General features: G+C 39.0%; 1 protein-coding gene across 2 annotated transcripts in view; it reads left to right on the top strand.

Annotated features, from left to right (window-relative positions):
* The window catches only part of LOC124055468 (transmembrane protein 266-like), a 45,086-nt gene that overhangs the window by 5,715 nt on the left and 16,218 nt on the right, over positions 1-23,153 (top strand). The window contains exon 3 of one of the 2 annotated variants that reach the window (XM_046382446.1): positions 7,105-7,296. In XM_046382446.1, coding sequence (XP_046238402.1) covers positions 7,105-7,296 — 192 coding nt within the window. Of the gene's footprint in view, positions 1-7,027; positions 7,297-23,153 lie in introns of those variants that run through there. The other variant, XM_046382400.1, reaches the window with a different exon arrangement.

The raw sequence follows: 23,153 nt of genomic DNA, 5'->3' as shown, positions 1-23,153 counted from the left end.
TTGTGCCTCTGTGTTTTGGCCAAGTTTTTGGCATGTTTTAGGTCCTCAGGCGTTGTGCGAGAGCGTCTAATCTAATGTGTGCGTGTTGATCTTGTAGTCCACTGAGGTCTTGGACAGAGTGGAGTGTAGTTCAGGATAAAATGAGCCCGAATGGAAATATGTTTTCCTTCCTCCCCCAGAAAGTTGTTTTTCAAAGCTGCCACTGGGCTTGTCACGAGGAGGTGATAAGCAGTATAACACCTAGATTTGATGTAATGTGTGGAAATAGCGGCTTGTGGTTTTTGTGTTTCATTTTCTTGATAGATGCATATATTTACACCATATGTCAAAACACGGAAGCAGACAGTATTAGATTTTTATGTTTCGGCATATTTCCTTTTCACAGCAACATTTTCAACTGTGCCTGGCTCTATGGTACCTGATATACAGATACCATATCCAGTACATTAAGTATCCGAACACTGCTAACAGGACTACTATGTAGTGGATCTTATCCAGAGGAAAGTAGATCTTATATTCATAATTCAGAGTGTAGGTGGCATTTCTGATTTATGAACAGTGTCCAATCAAAGTTTAAACTGGATATTAATGTACTGAGTTCACTTTCAAGCACTTTGGAGTCAAATGGATTAAAAAGAAATCAGAGAGTCCATACAGTTTCAGTCAGGATTTTCTTGCTCCATAATTAGGCCTCCATAAATCTCCTTTAAAACTATGTTTTGCAGCATATTATGCCTTCATTTGTCAGCCTACAGTAGAGACATGGACCCAAAGCTTTTGATTCAGACAATTTATATATCATTATTCACAAAAAGTTTTCTAAGACTGCTTATACCTCAGTGTTATTGCACAAGGATCCTAATGAAGAGTCTTCTACTTGCTGGCAAAAGAACACTCCTCAGTGCCACTGGCTCCCAGTAACTTAACTGACCTTCTGCTTTGGTCAGTGAAGTCCCTTGAGCAACTTTTGTCCCATAATGACCTTTCCTACCTGGCCCACGACTCTTAACAGTCCACTATGTAATTTTATCTGCCGCCCCCAGGGAATCCTGCTCGCCTGAATATCATTTCTATCCTGTGGGTGCTCTTCTGCAGTCTTTTTAGTCCTTCCATGAAATAATATTCTTGAGAATTTTGCAATTGCCACTTCCTGTTAAAAAGAACACTAGGGGTACACAGAAAGGTCAGTATTCTTGTTTAAAACGGCAAAAATGTTGTTTTTTTTTATTTGTGTTAAGAAACAGAGACATGTTTTTCTCTTGGGTTTTTCATTGACATCACTCAGACTTCAGTGCAATAAAGTCATTACCATGTACTGTGCATTGTAACAGTATTAACTTAACACTAACGTTAGCATTTTAATGTAAGAGTCTACATTTTCATTTTTCTACATTCATGTAGTTTTGACATAAATAAAGCAGATATTCTCTTTGATTGTTTATCTTGCTAAAGTAACCTAAAGTCTCTGGAACTGGGTTGCAAAACAGATGTTCATTGAAATATCACAAATATCCTAAAACGCATGACTCAGCCTATTGCTTTATATGAGAAGAACATTGTACAAATCTGTGTGCTGGGTCCATGGCTTTTCCTCATTTCTCAGCTGGCAGTCAGGCAGAGCACCAGGTACATGACTGTAAGTCGATGGGGTCTGGACAGCTTGTGTCTGTCAGGAGAAGTTATGTGTAGGTTCCTGATTGGTTGGGATGAGAGCCAACCCTGCTGCTGTGCTGTGGATGAGAGGTGGTATGGATGGAGGTTTTGTGTGTAGGAGAAGTGTGGAGAAAACAACATCTATCAGGCCAACCAAATGTGGCATAATACTGTATACCCACTGTCTCAGAGCAGGAGTTAATGCTTTGCCAAGTAAAATAAGTGCAAAGGTATTTGTCATAGAGACACACTGACAAAAACAACCTACGAGTCCATTCCTGACATACATCTACTGTTGTGGGACATGATGCGTTAATTTGGTAGGTTGGTTTGGGGCAGCTAAGTTAAGGATGGAAAAACTACTAAATGTAGGTTTACTTAAACATAACTTCTGGATTTTAAATAATTACAGTGGGTGAATGTTGCATCAACTAAAAAGCATTTGTGAATTGTTCCTTTGGTTTTATTTTTGAGACTTAAATATAAGAAGGCAATTGAGTAAAAAAGTCTGCAATTAATCAGTCAATTGATCACTTTAAAGACTGTGTCATTACAGCCACTTTCTATGTCACCCATGTCTTCCATATTGACCTCACAGCAGCTTGCCCTGCTGTCTGAATCCCAGGGCCTACCAAGGTAACTTTGGTCTGAATCTGTGAGATACCATACCACTTCATTTACATAAAAATTTAAATGAAAAGAACTGGCAAATAAATGTGACATTACAGGGTAATAGTAATAGTCCCCTGAAATAAATAAATGGGAAATCATAAATAAAAGCAAAAAGAAATAAATAAGTAGTAATTTGAAAAATGTCCTTTTTAAAATAAATACCTATTTGTTTATTTATTGAGTATATTGACTCATTTATATGTTCAGAATTATGTTTTCATATTCTCATATGAGTATAAAAAATGAATCTTGATCAGCATGTATTTGAAAATGAGTGCTGTTTCACAGACTCCTTCTCACAGATGAGGCTGGGGAGGTGAGCTGCCCGGGGCTGATTAGAAGGCGTTACCATTGTTTGTTTATATCAATTTCATCATGCAGGAAAGCCCCAAACATTTGAGTCTATGTCAGCATTGGCTTTGCGCGTTTCTGCAGAGTCTCCACCCCCCCGTAAATGATGAACGGATAAGCAGTGAGAGGAAATGGATTGATGGATATTTGGGGAAATATCCTTTCTCCCAATATATACAGGAAATGGCTGCTGCTTACGGAGAAAAAAGAGTGATATTCTGTTTTTTTTTTAAAAAAGTTCAACATCCATCTTCTTCACTCATGTAATACATATTCTACTGAACATAAGTCAACAATGTTGCAGCCGCAAGCAACTATCTTTTGACTATATGTATTTTGAAAGAAATGTAAGGCCTCTTGCCGAGGGAAATAATCCCATCCAATTGAAATGAGGGCAGCAGCTCTTGAGACTAGACTGCAATAACAGTTCTTCCTGAAAGCAAAGATTCATTTCATTAATAAATGTGGTATGCTATACATGCAGGGTTATGATAGACTGCTTCCACCCTTATGTCATTATCCCTATGTCAATATAAGGAATCAGCAGTCGGGCAGTAATTTTGTATTATATGATATAAATTACTTTAAAAAACCTTCTTCAGATACCTGTTTCTTAGACAGTCTGGGAGTACAAGTTGGCTCTATTCTTCAGCTGTGGTTTACTGGTTGTAAAGCTGACATTAAAGGAGAGCAGCAAAATGTGGGGAAGTAGTCCAGTAGCCTTTTTCATAGACAATCAAAGTAAATAGTCTGGCCATTTTGTTCAGGAGTGTTGCAGAATTTCCATGGGACAGGGAGTGTGTTTGGCTGAAGTTCTTTGCAGCCAACGGGCACAAGATTACTCACCTGAGAATATACCTGCTTACAACTGTTGTGACTCATTCATTTGATTGTTGTGTGCAGTGAATCCACTGGTAACATGACTACAGCTGGTGTCTTTTCTCTGGTATTCATGCTCTGTTGTTGTACAGCTCACAAACTTTCCATTTGTGCACTCGATGGGTTTAATGGGTTGAGGCTGCTCTACTTTATTGGTGGCACAGGTTGCAGTTACAATACATGGTGGTGAGATTATTTTGATGGCTTTACTGCTAGTTAATATGTCATTGTAACAAAAATGACCAGTTGGATTTGTTTTGAGTGTTGTATTCTTTTGGAGTGCTTGTTAATTTAGCTTACATACATTAAAAACACCTGTACAATCTTAATGTTTGAACTCAAGAGGCAACTACGCTATATAGACAAAAGTATTCAGACACACCTGAGCTGTTTTTCAGGGATTTCCACCTGACTTCCAGTGAAGGCAAATCTTAATGCTTCTGCATACCAAGACATTTTGGACAATGCTATGCTTCCAACTTAGTGGCAGCAGCTTGAGGAAGGCCCTTTTCTATTCTAGCATGACGGTGCACCAGTATACAAAGCAAAGTCCAATCATTTCAAAAACATTTCTTTCTAACTCCACACCCCCATATGAATACATTTTGAAACTTGTAGTCTTCAGACCAAACCAGTGTTTGTGTGACATCAGTTGAAACAAATCACACCTGACTGCATCTTGACCATACTGTCCCTCAAAAATGTGAAATGGTCCTCCTGGTGTTAAGGTCACAGAGTAAGAGTTTAGATTGGATCAGCCTTGGTGGCTTTGTTGGTGGCGTTATGATTCCCATCACCCATTCACACACACACACACACACACACCACAGTCACTCAGACAATAGGATGCCCTCCAACAGCTCCGGTCAGTTCAGATTGTATCGACGGTCCGTTAGCTTTGACATTATCACTGTATATTTTAGTGAACTGTGGCTGTTGTGGTTTTAGGTTATGATGTGTGCGTTGTGGGTGTTATCTGCCTGCGCATCTGTCCCTCCTATCCCATCCTGTCCTTTACTGTCTGTTTACCTGTCTGTCCTTTTCTAAAAGTATGCCTGTCTGTCAGATTGTGTGCCGCTCTTCTGAATATTTCTGGTAACTCGGTGCTCTCTGTCACAACAGTTTGAGGATGACTGTAGGAGGAAGAAAAAGAGAAAATGAAGAAGTGGTAAAACTGTATCAGTATATAGCAAATGTCTGCTGGGAAAAGCCTTTGTATTCTCTTTGCTCATGGCCATTAAAACAATCACTTCATTTTTTCCCTGTGTTCTATAAGGAGCTACATCATCTGATAATGCAAGATACACATGAGAGTTTATGATTTTTACTGTCTTGTTTTACAGTATCTTGTGGTTTTGTGTTGTCACCTCTACATTTACTCTTTCCTTTTCATTTTGTCCTATCTACTTTTTTCCTCCTCTACTTTTGTCTTAATACTTACATTCATTTTTCTTCTTTACTTCTATGTATTCTCCACTTCCCATTTCCAGTTCTCCAATTGAACCTCTCCTCCCTTGTCCCTTTTCCTCACACCTCTTTCTGGTTTCAGCTCAGTCTTTATGGGCCCTTCAAAAAAAAAAAATCCGTCTTCTTTTATTGTTCATAGCTCCTTTCTTTTTATCTCCCTCCCCTGGTCTTCTTGGATAGCCCCTGATATAATCCTCTTTTTCCTCCCACTTCTCTAGTGTCCCCTCACCTCTCACCTTTTTTTCCTGACTTCCTTTGACGTCTGAAGAAGAGTGGGGATCCACTCAGCTGACAAAGAGCGATGACGTCACAACAGACGTGATACACCAGCATCTGCTCTGGTCTAAAAATACACACCACAGGGCACACACAGTCAGTCTGCAGCTGCACTCAGCATTTGTTTCCACCTCCACGCTCTGCTGAGATGGCCCAGCTTTTACACAACTGGGGCTTGTGGGCACGCTGGGTTACATGCTGCTGGCCCACTACTGAGCAGCCATGATGTATTTAGATATTGAGGTTTATAGACTCTTGGAGGATAAGTGTGTAGGGTGGAGGTTTGCTGATTTGAACACAGAAGAAAGAGGACATGCTTGTTAGATTAGCATCCTATCTATCTATCTATCTATCTATCGATCATTCGTAAATGAATTTAAATGTTTGTATTGAAATTCTCCTACCAAATGGTTCTTTATACATTCCATGACATGTAGCTTAATTGGTATTAGTTTTAAGAAACAATATACTTCAATTACAATTACGTGAAGAAATAATAATCAGAAGAAATAAAATCAGCTATTATCATTAAATTACCTTGCTTTTTAGCTGGCTAACATCAGCTGCAGTTGTGGATGAGCTGTTGCTGTAACTGGTGCAGTTTACTTGGTAGCTTAGTTGCTAATTAACACAACTTGAGGAGGGACTCAAATATTGGCAACTCTGACAATAACAAATAAACACTGCAATCTTTAAATGATGCCAGTGTGGCATTCAAATAATTATTTGAGCAAAATTATGACAATATCACATATTCATTGCAATCATAAACCATAGTACAGAATCTGGCAGTGTAACATAAGGAAGCCTTTAGAGTCATTTGCTTCATTAATCTTTTATTATTACGACATTATCTCCAATGTAAATTGTAGAATCAGTATTATGTACTGATTCTACAATTGCTACTGAAGTAGCATCCACCTCTCAGTGTTCTGTTTCTCTGAGTTTCTTGTTATTATTCTTCTTATGCTCATCAATGTTAGTTATTCTTTTCTATTGGCATTGTAAATAAAATAAACAGTTTACATGGGGGCAAGTAAAAACTGTCTTTGGGCAAGTAGATTTCTGACCCACTTGCCTGGAAAACAAAAATAAATAAATAAATAAAAGAAGTATGACAATGGCTTAACTTTCCACGCTGCTCGAGAAAATCTGGACAGTCGCAGCGACACACACTTAACTCTCGGTAATCACAGTCTTTGAGCAAGGCACTGTACCTGCAGCTCCTCTGGTCCTGTGCAGCCGAGTACTGTGTGAGTGCTCAGTCACTTCCTGGTGCTTGAGTGGGTGCTGGGTTTGTAACCCTCTCTGACCCTGTGTTTTCTCCCTGAGGCCATAACTGTAAATAAGAATGTATTCTTGGTGAAGTTGCTGGGCTGAATAAGTAATTCTTTTTGATCTGCACCGCTTTTGTGGTCATAAATGGTGTTTGCATCTTCAACAAAACCTCTGTTATATGGGCTACATCTGCTATTTTTATGGTAATCGATGAATGTTTTCATACTCTGCTTTTGATACATCAACTAATAAATACTAATATAAATTTCAGGTATGTCATTCTATAATATTTAAGGTATAAAATAAAATACCTGACATGTTAAAAAAGGATGTCTTCTTTAAGACTTATTTAACCACAGATTGACATCAATGTATCATCTTTCTTTCTGACGACATGGCATCAATTTTAAATTCATGTCACTGGTGTGATGCAGTTTTTTTTGGTAAACATCTCTGAAATGTGGTCAGTATTTTTAAGTAATGTATGCCTTTGCTTGTTGTCTGTTGCTGGTGTTGGCATGTAACTAGGGGAACGGGGCAGGCAGGTCTGTCAGACTTGGAGATCATCTCCCAGCCAGTGGAGGATGAGAACCAGTGCCTGGCCCCTCCAGTCCAGCTGGTGAGTTTTGGCTACAGAGATCTACCACTCGCAGCTCTGGACCTCTCACTGGCTGGCTCGCAGCTCCTCTCCAACGCAGATGAAGATGAAAACAGGGACGGGTGAGTGAAACTGTTGTGTAGAGAGCGTTCTATGTGAAATGTTAATTTTGTTTGTTTTTTTTTTTTGATGATTTGCTACTGTGGCCAGTGTGAGCGACAGACATGTTATCATTTCTTGGTTTCAAATGGCTTCAGAATGACAGTGATTTGTTTCTGTGAAGAGTCTGGGAGCACAGAAGCATGAGTGACACAATGATGGTGTTTCTTTGTATAGTAGGTGACTCTTCTGAAGTCATTTGAAAGTGACACAAACACACACTGACAAACCGGTTGAGCCAACAGATTCCTGCATTTTATGAGCACCGATTTGTTGGAGGAACTCCAAAACAAATAAACATATCTCTCCTCAGAAATGAACCACTGAACAATGTTTTCTTCTTGCATGCCAGTGAGTGTTTATCATTCATATGCCCTAATATTGTTTATATGGTTGTTGGAAAAACTGACCAGATTAAAACTGACCAGATTAAACTGATCAGATTTTGACCTGGACTGCATTCCGTATCTCTGTCTGGCTTCAGACTTGTCTCTTTCTCGTGATCTTCACTTTAATTCCATTATGTTATCACTAATTTCACATCATAGTTTAGACTATAGAAACTGCTACATCAACTTGAACAGCTTGCCTGTAAAACAACTTCTTGTCTGTGCATCAGCATAAATGGGTCCAGATGCCAAAAATGTTATCAAACTGGAATACCCTCTAGAAATGAATGATGTGATTAAAGCAAATATTGTGAAATGAGATGAATGGCAGACTTTGTGTTAATCAGCCAGTTTCTCAATCAGCCTGTTTCGTTGAGCAACTGGTAGATAAAGTGTGGCTTGTTTGTGTATGTTTGGTTTCCAGCAGGATTAATCCACTTACTTTTATTTCTACTTGAACGTGTTCAGGCCATTTTGTTCTTGGCCTTTGATACTTGCTAAATCCAGAAAATATAAAAGGAATAAGGATAAGGATAAAGATAAAAGGGTGAGTCACCAGGAGCCAACTGAACAAAACCTTAGAGATCTGCACACATTAACTTTACCATTTTGCCTCTTTATTGCAAAAATGTCTAATTAATCATCACCTATGTTACTAAACATAAAGCCAGTACAATCACAGATCTAAATGTGACGAATATTGTGACGTTACTCTAACATCTGCAGTCTGCATGACTTAGACGAGGTGAAATGCAAACTGAAATACATAATAACTGCATCATCATAATCTTATTCAAAATGAGTTATTCGTTGAATTTCCTTTTCTGCATGGATATTGTGGTAAAAATGCATACATTAATGTCAATAACACTTGTGTATATAATGTGAAAAATGATTCAGAGTAAAAAAGCTTGCTGAGGCAAATTAATATTCAGAGCTTGCCATTGTTACCCTGAGGTGATAACATTGGCCAAAACATTAGACATAAGAGCTGGTGACAGCAGTGTTAAGCTATTCATGGAGGTGCCTATTTTTTAAAGTCTCCCGATTAGAAGTATTGAAGACCTGATTGGTTCAAAGCAAACTTTGCTGATCTTTCTACTGTCAGCCCAATGATCTGATGGGATATGCTTTGAATATGGACTGCAGACATAACATGTTAAAGCTAAAGCACTTTTTTCCAACATGGTTCCAGGACATTAAAAGACCAGACGAGCTGTAGTGAATAAGCTCAGACAGACGGCAGACGTACAGCTTGTGTTGGTCTTTCCAGAAAATGCAAAGACAGAAGATGGACAGGGATGAACATGAATCCATGAATGGTGAAGGTTGCACTGAAAATATACTGAAGAAAGATCATACTTACTACAGGTTATTTTTGTAACATTTACTCCACCACTGTCAGTCAGTTTCACACATGTAGTTCAGTTTAGTCTCTAATTACTATTACGCCTGTGAAAACTGTTGAATTATGTCTTGTTTTTATCCCAAGAATGACAATGTCATCAAGGTCATCTTGGCTTTGGATTTGGATACAAACATTTTTAACAGAGATCTGTGTTGCAAAATTGGAATGCATAACAAGTTGCATTATGATAAATGTGGGCTACAGTGTTGAGCCTGCATGAGTCTTGATCCATCTCAGCTCCTGATGCTTCCGTTTTAACATGTGTCCCTTTTTAGTTCCCAATTTTATGTAAATGTAATGTAAATTAAGTTTTTTAAGTACTGCTTCATTTTCGTTTTCCTCTGAGACTGCAAATCATTCTTTTTTTTTTACAAATCGTCATTGGTTCAGATATTTTGTGATTTACTGGTACTACCATTTAGTCCACTTCTTGTTTAATGTATTATTATAGTCACTGTTTTTGTGATACTGCATTTCAGTATGGTAGGATATGAACACCCACATGAATTGAAGCATGAATATATACTGTATGCACATGTCTGTAGTACATGTTTAAAGGGATGTCAACATGTTCTTGACATGAACAATATTTGCCCTGTTAAGAAGACCATGATGGCTTCTATATGGTAACACAAGACCATGAAGGCGTTATATACAAACATTTTACAGACACACACACACACACACACACACACAGTTTTCCCATCAGACTTGCGTTAATGCCACATATTAGGCGTGAATATCATCCATCATATTTTAAATCTCCTTCCCCAAGTCCTTGACTTGCTGTCCTCGCTGCTCAGTATTACATCCATTTATCATCAAGTGACAACCTCTGGGTTGTCCAGCATCCATAAGTTAACTGAGATCAATTCATCATTTCAGATTAAATATACACCCTCCTCCTAATGCCTGCTGACAATGGGAGCTGTTATTGTAAGTGACATTTTGATACGCATGAGCCAGAAGCCGATAATATCACATTCTTAATTTCTTGTAGGCCTTTTTTTGTACTGTCTAACTATACATGCTGTCACATTCAATTATTTTACTGAGTGAAAAGCAGGTTGTTTAATTGCAACACACTTACAAAGTGCCACATGCAGTTTAAAGTCATTTGAAACCTACAAAGTGCGCCAGGCGTTTCTTGACTAATTTATACATGTGTTTTTGATGATTTGTAAATAATTATGCATCATTACTTGGTGATTACATCAAAAGTCAAAAGCACTCTGACTTCAAAACACAGTTTTTTTTTTACCCATATGTTACATAAGCTAAAATTTCAGACAAATATGACAAGACAAAATGGCCAAATGATGACATTTTACATCTAAAAGGTCAAAGGTCAACTTCACTGTGACATCATAATGGTAACTCAGGAACAGAAAAGCATTCATTGTATTTGTGATCTTGTTCCTTCAGTCACTACCCACAGCTTGTGACCATAGGTGTGAGTTTGAACGTAGATCGACCGGTAAATTGAGAACTTCGCCTTTTGGCTCAGCTCTCTCGTCACCACAGCAGACAGCGTTTGCATCACAGAGGACACTGGCCCGATCCACCTGTCAATTTCCCGCTCCATTTTTGTTTTTACGATTTACACTTGTAATTTTTGCTCAAAGGCAATTCTGTTTAGATTCATCAGTCTCCATTGCATATACATACAGGACTTAAGGCCTAATCAGTTAGTAAGTTTAGGATTATTGTAAAGTGAATGACATTAAGTGATAAAGATCAATTAAAGAGTGAATTCAATAAATAAAAAAGAGAAAATGGTGTGACAGTAACACAGTTTTGAGAGATCATTTCATTCTGAGTCATGTTAAATTTGTGACCTTTTGACCAACGTCCTTGTTTATTTCCATTTGGACATGACTGTGAGAAATGCTGGACTGGCATATGGATGTGACATCACATCACAGCTGCCCTTTTGATTAGTCACACCCTTAACAGATTTTTTTCACCATGCTAAACCTGTTCACTCTTCAGTCTTTCCATTCTGTCCAGCAACTGTGACTCAAACCTGGCCCTTTGCACAAGCTCTCACCAGGATGCACATAAACACCATAAGCTGTAGTACAGAATCCAATACATGCACACACACACACACACACACACACACACACACACACACACACACACACACACAGCAAATCCATATATGTTGCCTCATCCAAATACTCCGTTTGACACCAAATCAGGTCTCACTCCATTGGTTCCCTTCAGTCAGCCAGTCATAGCAAGAAACAGATGGATTTCACAAACACACTGTCAACAAAAGGTGGTGCTGACACTCACGCTGCACCAGTACACCCATCATGTGTCCTACTTCATATCAGGGTCAGTAATAACATGTTTCCATCCCTATGCATAACAGGCATGTTTGTGTATGTTTATAGTGATTGTCCTCACTGTCTCGGGCCTCGTGTTTTTGCTTTACAGTAATGAATTAGGCATGAAGCATTTCCTATTGTAGCTCAATCTGTGAAATACCTGTAAGGCTGCTCAGGCTAAGAGTTGGCCAATAACTGGGTCACAGACCTATTGTTGTTTAGTGATAAAAAAAAGGCAATACCAGTATGTTCATATGAGCTTGGGTCTAAATTCTTTCCCCTGATCCCCCGTTGTAAGAAGCTCTAACTCCAGATTTACCAGTCACTGCAGTGAAGGTTATTTTACCAGGGAGCTCAATTTATTCAAACTGTTCTTAGTGCGATGGGGTCACTATTTCACATTCAAGTCATTAGTGCGAAATATCTGCCTGTAAAAATCCTGCCAGAGGGAGTTGTAAAAGTCATCATTCTTTCTTTTAGCTTAAATGAAATTCCATTTAAATCCACCAGGCATGAGCTCCAGTAATCTGTATGTTACATCTCCACTATAGCTTAAACTCTATGTTAATCTCTCACTTTAATCACTATTATGTGGCCTTGGGAAGTTTCATTAGGATATTCCGATACCTCTTACTTCGTGATAGTATCAAGAATCCTACAAGCAATAGGTCTTTAATCAGGTCAGATGTTTTGCCTACTTGTGAGGTTTAGACAGAGTACAGCAAACAGTGAGGTAATGAGAATCAGCAATGAAAGAGAAAAATGGAGAACCTCCTCTGACATTAAAGCCATGTCATGAGAACTGTCGAGATGTAGTGAGACAGCATCTCTCTGAACGTGTCGGTCAGCCTGCTGCCCTCCAGGACCCAATCATTCTATCCTCTATATCATTCTGTGGATTTCAGCACCACTGGGTTTTCGGTGATTACGCCTGTGCTCCCTTCTCCTCATTATCACATCGATCTACCTCTCAAACAGACAGTAGCTATTACCCTCCTTTAATGGTATTCACAAGCCCCACACCCATGCTCCATCATCATGTTTTATGGCAGTCTCTTGCAGCAGTGGATGGCACTCCTTAAGTCAGTGCTTTGACATCAGGTACCTGTGATTTGTTTTTCTTAGGTTATAACAATACGTAAGCGCCATCTGGCCCATATCTGTATTTGCTGTCAGAATGCAGATCGGAAATGGTGGACTACAGCTAGCAGAGACTGATTGCTAAACTCACCTTTAGGGAAATGGTGCAGAGGAAATGAACCTTTTTTATGAGCTTGCAGAATGATGAAGTAAAGTTGAGAGAAGGCAAGACAGCAGCAGTGGGGCAGCAATCCACAGCCATCAAGATGAAAACGTATGTGGGAGAGGAATCTATTGACTGCTCCGCTGACTACCTGGGAAAGTGGATTTCCCCATCACCCACACCACCACCATGCCCCCACACTCCCCTCTAGTCCAGGCCTGCATTAGCTGGCTCATTGGCTTTCTGAGACAGTGAAGGAGCGTCATGGAAAAAATATGTGCGCTGCAAATGTTTAAGCATACTCTGAAGTGATTTCTAGCATTTCTAGTGTGCTAGTCTGAAAGAGAGAATATCTCAACCTTGGTGGAGGTGTGTCATCAATATGGCAATGGCTCATTGGTTGATGGCTGGAAGTTATCTTCAGCCGTAGTTTAGAAATGTCGTGCTGTCAGCAAAACTTTTCGCATCCGCTCACTCCGGAAAGAAAGTGGGTGCAAATGAAAAATATGCAGACTTAACAGATATGTTTTGTGTAATGTGTTTACAGCAAATTTAAATTTCTACCAGCTTGTAGTGCATTTTAAAGCTATTGAACTAATAGGTTTTCTTGATGAGTCTCTGAAATTGAAACTCACAAAAAAAACTTGCAAGTAAATATATATATATATATATGTATTTACATGTCAGGAGAAAGAAACAACTCACAGACCATTTTCACTTACAGATCCGATGCTGAACAAACAGAGCTGTGTATTATTATTATTATTATGGTTTGCCTGCTGTGAGGTTACAGCTCATATCATAGCAGGAAATATGTAGAGAGGGATTAATCAAGAGAAAAGGCTCCTGTGTCAAGCTGCCACTAGATGATGAAGCACCTACTGTCAGCTGTGTTTGCATATCATAGCCTGTAGCGCTGTCAAGGTGGTGCTGACCTTACTGCTGTCTCTCCTATAGTGTGCTGCCCTCACTTCACATGACGGCAAAGTGGTCATTCAGACAGCCCATCCTCTTGCTCTCTCTTAGACGCACATAGAGTATTCATACACCAGGGGCCTGAAAAGCTTTCTCACTGCACTACATAGTGGTTGTAATCGTGATTCACTTCATATTAATACTGGGCTGTCGCATCTCATTGGGAACAATAGCGTTGCATTGATGCTTCAGCACTTTTAGATCAGCTCTTCTTACTCTCATTTTCAACACCTTTCCACATATTTCTGTATGTCTCCTGATTTTTTCTTTGTTCTCGCTTCTCCTTCTATTCCCTCAGTTTCTTACTCTTTTGTTTTCACACTAAGTCTCATTTGTTCCGTTTTGTCCTCCATTTCACACAAAGTATGCCTTTCCCATACTGACTACCAATCTGCACTGTCACTAAACTAAAAGCCAAGAAGCAGCGCATGTTATCACACTAAATCATGCTGTACACACTTGACAATGCATCACACACAGAGCTACTGAACTTCAGGAGCCTTTAGGTTCATAGTCCTGGGGTGAGGGGGAAGAAAGGTGGACAGGTTGGAGATTTCCAGCACTCGTTTAATGTATTGTTGCCACACAGTGTTCCTATCAGGAGAGACGTGGGCGACATTGTGGGAGGTGGTTGTTCTAGCTAGCATCAGGGGGCAGTTGCAGTGTTAGCAGTTTTAGCGTCATGGTAAGTGGAGTGTAGTTATTAATAGAGTTGGGCCCATCCATCTTCCTGTCTAGGAAAAATGCTGGGAGGACCAAGGTGGCGCGGGCTTGTGTTCAGCACTTTCATGGCCGCCCACTCTTCCCCTAGTCATCAAGCTGCTTTTGTTTGTTTGCTCACTTTTTTTTTTTTTTTTTTTTTTTTAAGGTTGGAGGGTTCTTTTGGTGCATTTCAGCTTGTATTTGTTGAGGCTGCTGCTAGTGGGGGAAAAAATCTCAAATTTTCGAATGAAATGAAGACCTGAAATTATAATACCACGTAACAGGCATTTTTTCTGCAAAACACTTGACACTCCACAAACTGCTGCACAAGCTCCTCAATGATAGAAAATATCTTGCTGCCAACATTTGTGGTATGAAAAAGCAGTGTGGACAGTACAATACTGACAGTGGTAAAGGATAAGGGGAATTACCTGGGTTTATTATTGTCTGAGAACAAGGGATAACACCTGGATAAAAATGTTCGGTGTAGAAATATCTTTTAAGTTGCCAGACTGGCATAGCAGACCCCTCCCCACTTGCCCACTGCCATCACAAGTGCACACCTGAGCAGTGGAATGATGTCACCTCCCATCCCAGTGATGAGTGTGTGGTTGCCAGACACGGAGACAGAAGCATATGTTGCTGATACGGCTGTTCCAAATGTGCAAGAAGTCCAGGGTTAGGTACCAACACCAGATGGTTCATCTAAATCTGTAGTGAGCAAGAGGGGGAAGAGGAAAAAACAAGTGCTCCTTCTCTCTGCCACCCACCAGCTTTAGGCCAAGGGTCCAAATGTTCCATTTTAGAAATAACTGCTGGCCCATTTGCAAGTTTTAGAATGTGGTTAAAAATGGAAAATGAGCTTGGAATGTTGAATATGATCACAACCATCTCTGGAGAATTTTGTGGCAGACATGGTTCAGAGACTTGACTTTTACAAGCTGGACATGAACTAAACTCTGGCGTTTTTGCATAACAAGGACATTTAAAACATGCCACGTCAGTGGGGGTGGTTGTTACAGTCTTACTTTCTGAAATAATGCATTCTCTAAAGGCTTTCACCTGGCTGAGCCAATTTGGCTGGATTTAATTAGAGAGCACAGGAAGTTGTCTGAGACAGCGACCAGAGAGTGACCGGCCTCCCTGTTATCTCCCAGGCTTCTTAATTCCTCTGCCACAGGGATGACTGCAGGCCCGTGTAGTGTAGAAGCTAAATGTTCATCATTTGTCAGTTTGATGTTTTCTGTCTGCCCTCAGGACAAATGGACTTCAGAGATTCCCCAATTATGAGAAAAGTTGAAATTGTGCTTTTAGAAGTACCTCATGATTTAGTTACATGTGTTCAAATCATGTGAACTTTTCATTCTATACATACACCAATAGTTTAGCGGCATATTCAATGGTCTAGTCCTCTTTTCCTCCCTTATAAGGACCTGTATATAGCTGTATATTATACTGTGTTTACTGTACTGTAAATTGTTCATTTGTTAATTTAATTTATTACCTCTATATTTTTTTTGTAACTGTTTTTGCACACTTTTTGCACTCTTTTTCTGTTCTTGTGAGCTGCCATGATAAGTATATTTCCCCACTGCGGGATCAATAAAGTTCATCTTATCTTATCTTATACTCAACTGAAAAGTAAAACACTGTATTATAATTATTTTATTAAATTAGGTTTTTCCATCATTAATAAGGCTGCTCATTAGTCATTATGCGCAACAAATATCTGGCAGTTTTGTTGACCAAACCCACAAATAAAGATTCAGTAACTGAAAAGCCACACACGTCCATGTTTAAGTATCCAGATCATCTGTTTTGTATTTTGCTCGCCATGACATTAGATGTACCAACTTTCTCACATTTTTCCGTCTCCATTGTCCAGAGGTTTCACAATCACAGAACTGATCGTATGATAACAGTCACTGAGAAATGCCTGAACAACAGCATGTGCAGATCAGTTAACCCACATCTCGAAATCAGTGTAAGATTGCTTCTCTGGCTAATAAAAGAGAGGGTTAAAGTTCTGGAGTGAAAATCTCTGAATGGAGTCCAGCGTGATGGCCTCAATGGACATATAAATAAATATAAGTAGAAGGTTATGGTAAATGATCCAGCAGGACTGTGGCAACTCTATTTATAACTCTATTTATTTATGAGGTTGAAAGTAGCTAAAAATGTCTCTAAAACTGAGAAACTCACACAGTTTACACTTGTTACAACTGGCCTCTGGGACCAGTTGGTGGTCAGAAGTTTGTTTAGAGGGTGCACTGGTTCATTCTGTACTAACACAGCAATCAGGCATGACACATGTTAAGACCAGGTATATGGAGGGAGTTACTGATAAACACTGCAAGATTTTCAGCTTCGTCCAGCTCCAGTTTCCTGTTCTTGAAATGTAGATGTTTATTATGGAATGCCAAACAGATTTGTACTGTAATGGTACAATACTATTAGTGACAGTGTACCAGATGCCTGAAAAGTTACTGATCATAGCAGAGGATCAATGACCAAGCATCAGCTAAGAAAACTAAATGTTAACTCTGTTCGCTGAACAATATTTGAAGCCCTTGTTTTGAAAGCACCATGCGCAGTCTCATTAATCTTTCCTGTAAAATCAAAATACTGTTTTGTTTTGTTTGCTGCATCTCAGTTGAGCTCCACAGTGGCTTCTTTTTACAGTCAACCCACTTCTGTCATTTCAGCTGAGAGTGTAACATTGTACATATACAAATTAACATGTATGGTGTATGCACACACAGAGTACAGAATACACACATGCAGGCACACTTACTGTCCCCTTGTAACATACAAATGACTTTTACTTGCATCCCCACAGGACTTTGAGGGAAAGCTGAACACCATGTGCCCTTGTTTTTTGTGTTGTGTACATGAGAAACTGTTCACAGTAAACTTAGCCGCTAGCTACAGGTTAAATATAATCTACATCATGTCTGTCTTGCAGTGTGTATGCAACATTGAAGGTGATGCCTTTTAGAATCAGGTTCAAAGCTATTTTGAGCATTAGCTCAACTCTGTCAATTCATCCATTAATCCTTGCTTTCCATTTTATTGTTTTGAATGTGTTAGCTTTGTAAGCTGTTCCATCTAATAGCTAATCATTTTAAGTCTTTAAGTGATAGCTAAACATTTTAAGTGTTAAGTGTTCATTTAACCAGCTACACTCCTACTGCAGCTAGCATGCTAACTGCTGCTGTTAGCCTGACTTGTAGTGAAAAAATAAAAAGCTATTATGTAAGAGTCACACATAAACAAATGAACAATTTCAATAAATAATATGCTTCCCTGACAATATTGTTGATGTAATTAGGCAAATGCTGTGGAATAATCATTCACGTGTCTTATTTCCTTTTAGCTATTGCCAAGTTTTAAAAAAAATAAAAAAGCCACACTTTCTTCTAGGTCAGTACTTCAGACATTTATATATTGACTCCAGGGTCAGTCATTTGTCCCTTTGGTTCTTTTCCACTGAAAGTGCTGCTAGAATTGTGTGGCTTGTTTCTTCTCTGCTGATGTGTTGTGATCAGTGGTGCACAGGCATTGGTAATGGGGAACCTTTCAAATGTAAAATTAATTACCTGCAATCTGACAGCATCAGGGAAACTCAGCATGTATTTTATGCTTAGTTGGTAGTCCCCCTTTTCCATGCTTGCTTTAGCATGAAGCATTGTGTATGTGTGTATTTGTGAGTGTATGCACTGGGTGTTGAAATGCAGTGCCTGCTGGAGACACATTTGTTTCTAGGGAAGGATAGGATGCCGCCTGTCAGGTGAGACTGTGACAGCAGTCCTTTCCTCAAGAAGAAGAAATTCTTCTTGCATCTGTCCGTTGTCCTCTTCCCTGTTAAAAACAAATTCTGCAGGCACTGTAGTGTTTCTTGACAGCATGTGGTTTTGTTGTATATACAATGGTTTTACGCTTACAAACTGTAGGCCTTGTGATTTGAAGCTGCTGCCAGAAGAACTGGCTGTAGGAGGCTCTGGTTTGGCAATAACTCAAGTGAACAAAGGTGGTATGTTTACTGCCATTTATAATGAATGAATGAATAAGTAAATAAATAAATAGGACCTATCTTATTTCACAGTATGGCTGTAAACTAGTTTCTTCCATTGAAGTCACATTTCTTGCACAGCAATACAACATTAAAAGTGTTCTGCTGATCTCACTGAACTTCTACATTCACATTAATAATAATAATTATAATAATAGTTATTATTATAATTCTTATTATTTACTGTACATAACAGATTGAAGAATTCATTTTGAATTCAGGACCTGAGGATTTTCTGTGTAAAGCATGCATGTTTTCTGACGTTTGGGTGGGTCTCCTGCAACTTTTAAACTTTTTAAATGTTTTCATGTTGCTGATAGTACGCCAACATGACAACAGAAAAAATGGCCAAGTAGAAAAATTGTGAGAAGTAGAAATATATATATATAAAAAAATACCCCAATGAAGAAACTGAATTTACTCTTTGGGTGAAAGGACTTATTCTTTCTTGCAGTCTTCTGGAGTGAGGATGAATGAATATTTAAGCAATGTAACCCCTCCACTGTGATGGAGTGCTTTATCAGATGAGACCATCAGGTGCTATGACTCTGACAGTCCCAGTGTTTGGTGGCTCACTCGACATGCTGCTATCGATTACTTTCCCTGATTTAATCTCCCTCCTCTGTTTCGCTGTCCGGTGCCACTCAATCTCACTGACAGTGGGAAACAGTGACAGCTATATCAACCTGCTCAGCACACACAGGCAGCAGAGAGGACATAGAAAAACAGGGGAGAGGAGTGTGAAAGAAAGGAGGTGAGATGAAGACAGAAATGCATAAAGAGAGAAAATAAAGAGAGACCATTTGCACTTCGTGTTTGTGCTCAGAAAGTCTTTCAGTTGGTGTAAAATGACATTTAAAGCATGACTGTCATTTTATTTATCAATATTAGGTTGTGAAAAATGTCAGTATGGCTCTGCAATGTCGATGTGAGTTTGAAAACAAGCAATTTGAGAGGTGACCTTGTCCACTGTATGTGCTTGTCTACTATGTGACTTGGGCCAGGTGGTTCTGTCAGGCCGTCAGGGCTGAGTGGGTCAGAGAAACAACATTTGCTACTGTTCTGTTGCTTTAATAAGACTCATTAATATACTGCATGTGTCACCAGCAGCGTCTGACTGCGTCGCCTCTAGGCTGGGCTAGTTTCAGCATGACATGAAGTAAGGACACACACATTCACTGCATTTGCCTAGCCTGTTTGTCTAACGTATCAAAGCAGAGTCTCTGCACTGCCTGTGAACTCACATCCCTTGTTCATCTGTGTGTGTGAGCTCATGCATCGGGTTGTACTGTGCAGTTAGCCTGTAAGAAGACAGTGCATGATATCAGTGCTTAGCAAATTATAACTTACAGGGTTACTGCCTTGTGACTCATTTTGATATCCTAAGGTGATTGATTTGATCTTGGCCAGCAGGCTGCCTTTTCATGCATTATGAACCAACAAGGCGTTTGTCATGGGATGTTGTATCTAAAGGAACAATTCTGAAAGAATTGAATGCTACTTTTTTCCTTTTTACCCAAAGACAGACAAACTCATTAATGGCATTTTTGGCATGTTTATTGGATCAGGCCCCACCCAATAGAGAAAAACACCTTCTACCCTAAGGGTTTTAAAGGAATATTATGACATTTGGGGAAATAACCTTGTTCAGCCTGTTAGCTTAGCTTAGAATAAAAACCAAGGGGAAATGGCTAGCCTGGCCCTATCAAAAAAAGTTTACTAGAAAAACATATAATCACTGGTGCTTTATGCTAACTTGAGGTAACCTGCTGCTGGCAGTAGCGTCATATTTAACTTACAAACATCAATCTTCTCATCTCGTGGCATGAAAGTGAATAAACCTATTTCCAAATGTCACAGCTTAGATAACTTATTGTGGGCAATGTTTCTGACCTTATTAAATCAAAAATCATGTTGATATTGGTTGTTAAGCTGCTAACACATGTAAACTGTAAGTTTCCTAAGATAGTGATATTAATGGTATGTTCTTATATAATATTATGTTCTATAAGATGACCACTATTCATCTCTAAATCATTTCAAGGTGTGCTTCAATCTGCCTTTCAGCTGAGATGCTACACTGACATCCATCAGTTGAGATAAACTAGGCTAGGCTAATGTCACCAATCACCATACTCTTGGTTCAAACTCAACCATGAGTATGGGTTAATGGGTGTAGTGATGGAACTTGGTTTCAAGGCCTTACTCAACCTAAGACCCTGGCTTTTGTTCTATTTTGGCACTGTGAAGGGAAATAGTCAAATGACTCCAGAAGTGGACTTTGCCTTTAAGTACAGCATTCAGAAGTATTCATTGTGAATGACTGTTGCAGTTAAAGCCTGAGGAGGCTGTACCCTTATAAAGTTTGTGAGAAGAGTATTTCACTTTTACCACTTTCTACTCTCACTCAGGAGTTTTATTGTTCTGATAATTTTTTTTTCTTATTTTTACTCCCCTGCAGCAGTTGAATGAAGCATGAAATTATTTGATATAAGATGCACTTTGATGGACTATCTAATCATATGGTGGAAGTTTGCTAAACCATAACCTCTGGAAATGGAGGTTGTTTGAACCGGTGAAATGTTTGAATGGCTAAAACGCATAGACTTTATATTTTTTTTCTTTTTCTTTTTCTTTCTTTTTTTTTTTTTTAGCAGAAAATAAGAATAAAACCTATTCTTGTTTACAGTCTCACTTGCTCTAACAACAAAAATTGCAATGTTGATGAGACATTTTTAGAATATATTCTCTCAGCAATAAATACTTCTGTAATATCAGTTCTGATAAGAAGGGTTTAGTTAAATGAGACTCTGTGTGCTGCTGAGAGTAGCCACCAAACCATAAAGGTTAGAGAAGGTTATTACTGGAGGTCGACTGGTGCAAATCCCTAAAGTCTCATGTAAAATGAGGGTGGAGAGAGCGAACTTGTACCTTCAGCTACTTTCAAGGTGGCCTGCAGCAAGGCACCAAATTCAAACTGCTCCGGTAGAGCAGATCAGCATGACAATATTTGATTTTAAAGCAGTGTATAGCTGGAGAAGGTCATTCACTCAGTTCATCTTTAAACTGGAACATTGCACTCAGTAGAGTGCAGATCTCTGCCAGGTGTGTCTGGGGCCAAAGTGAAGCTGTTGGCAATTACCTGTGGCCCTTACTGGCAGGTCAAGAGGAGTGGAGAGACAGCAGTCTAGCTATAAAACAGAGAGGTCAATAAAATGGATGTTTCAGAAATTATGAAATGCCGCCATCACATGAGGTCTTTGCACAAATTTTTAAATGTGCACAAAAAATATTAGATGAGATTAGCTGATAGGCGCCCACAGACACATGGATACGGCGACACAAGACCAAACACAGGGCCATCTCCAGATCATGAAGAAACAATGAGTTGTGTTTCTTGTTTAATGGGCCCAAGAACAAAAACTCTCCCAGTGAAATAATGATGCCTTTCTTTTATTACATTTCTGACATTAAATACAAAGTACTCTTGTAGTGTTGCCTACAATGATTATTTTATCCATTTCTCTTTGCCAAATTTAATTTGATTGAACAATACAATTTTCCATTACTGCCTCTTATCTCATCAGTTGTCAGGTATGTGATGTAGTAGCTCATGTTTGCTTGATTCTCCGGTTTCTTTTGATTTGATAGCGTATTCTATGAGGTGTGTCTGGCATGCATGAGAAATGAACTGTGTAGATTTTTTGTTGAAATGAATATTGGCAATATGTACCTGCACACTGAGTTCAAGGGATTAGTTGGGACCAGTGGTCAGTTGGTCCTTGCTCATATGCAATGACAGGATCTCTTAAGTTGAACATGGTTGGTTTTAGGTTTTATGCACAAAGACTTCTGACTTTAGTTTCACCAAATGCACAATCCTTGCTTAAGTGAAACCAAGTTTAAGTTAAATTTTAGTTCAAAAGTTAGTTCACAAAATTCATGCAAAATATAACAAAATATGCTTTTTGTATCTTTTTTTTATTAAATGTCCAGACATTGCATAGGCTTTAAATAGTATATTATATTAAATATAATATTAATCATGTATACACTGTAGGTTGGCATGTAGACTGGTTCTCAGGACAACACGATACCTGGCATCCAAAGAGTCTCGCCGAGACTCTGGAGGAGCAGATTCTACACCATCTGGAGCTCGCACATTTGTGCCATCCCACCCAAAGCCAAGAAGATGATTGCTATCAGCATGATTACAGCTTTATTAGATTAGCTGTGCATTGTTTACAGGCTTGTGGTTCTGCCTATGCCAGTCTGTGAACGAATACTTTCCTCTGAAAAAACAGTGGGAGGGTGCAGTGATCAACTCAACAGCTGCCGAGAGCTTTACACATAAATGTGTAATGGGAGGCTCTGGGAGAATTTAAGAAAATTTTCTCATTTTGCTCTTCTGCAAATTATTCTTCACTGACCTCCTCTGTCTTCAGAAATGGTCTTTTATTAGGATCAGACCAAATCCAAAAACATTTCATGGCAACCATTTTGGCCCAGCAATCCTTCATCATTAATATGAATGACATGAAAAGGTCAATTTGGTGTTCATATTTTGTATCAGGGCCTTAAAAACATAAAGTGGTAATAATATGTATAGTCACAAGTCAGGTTGGAGTATATGGAAGAGAATTGTGCTGTAATGTCATGATAATACACCTTAATTTTGTTTTCATTAGCTGTGTC

The sequence above is a fragment of the Scatophagus argus genome, chromosome 1 (assembly GCF_020382885.2).
Source record: "Scatophagus argus isolate fScaArg1 chromosome 1, fScaArg1.pri, whole genome shotgun sequence".
Classification (NCBI taxonomy): Eukaryota; Metazoa; Chordata; class Actinopteri; family Scatophagidae; genus Scatophagus; species Scatophagus argus.
Note: the sequence above shows the minus strand (reverse complement) of the source record. Positions and strands in the feature narration are given on the sequence as shown.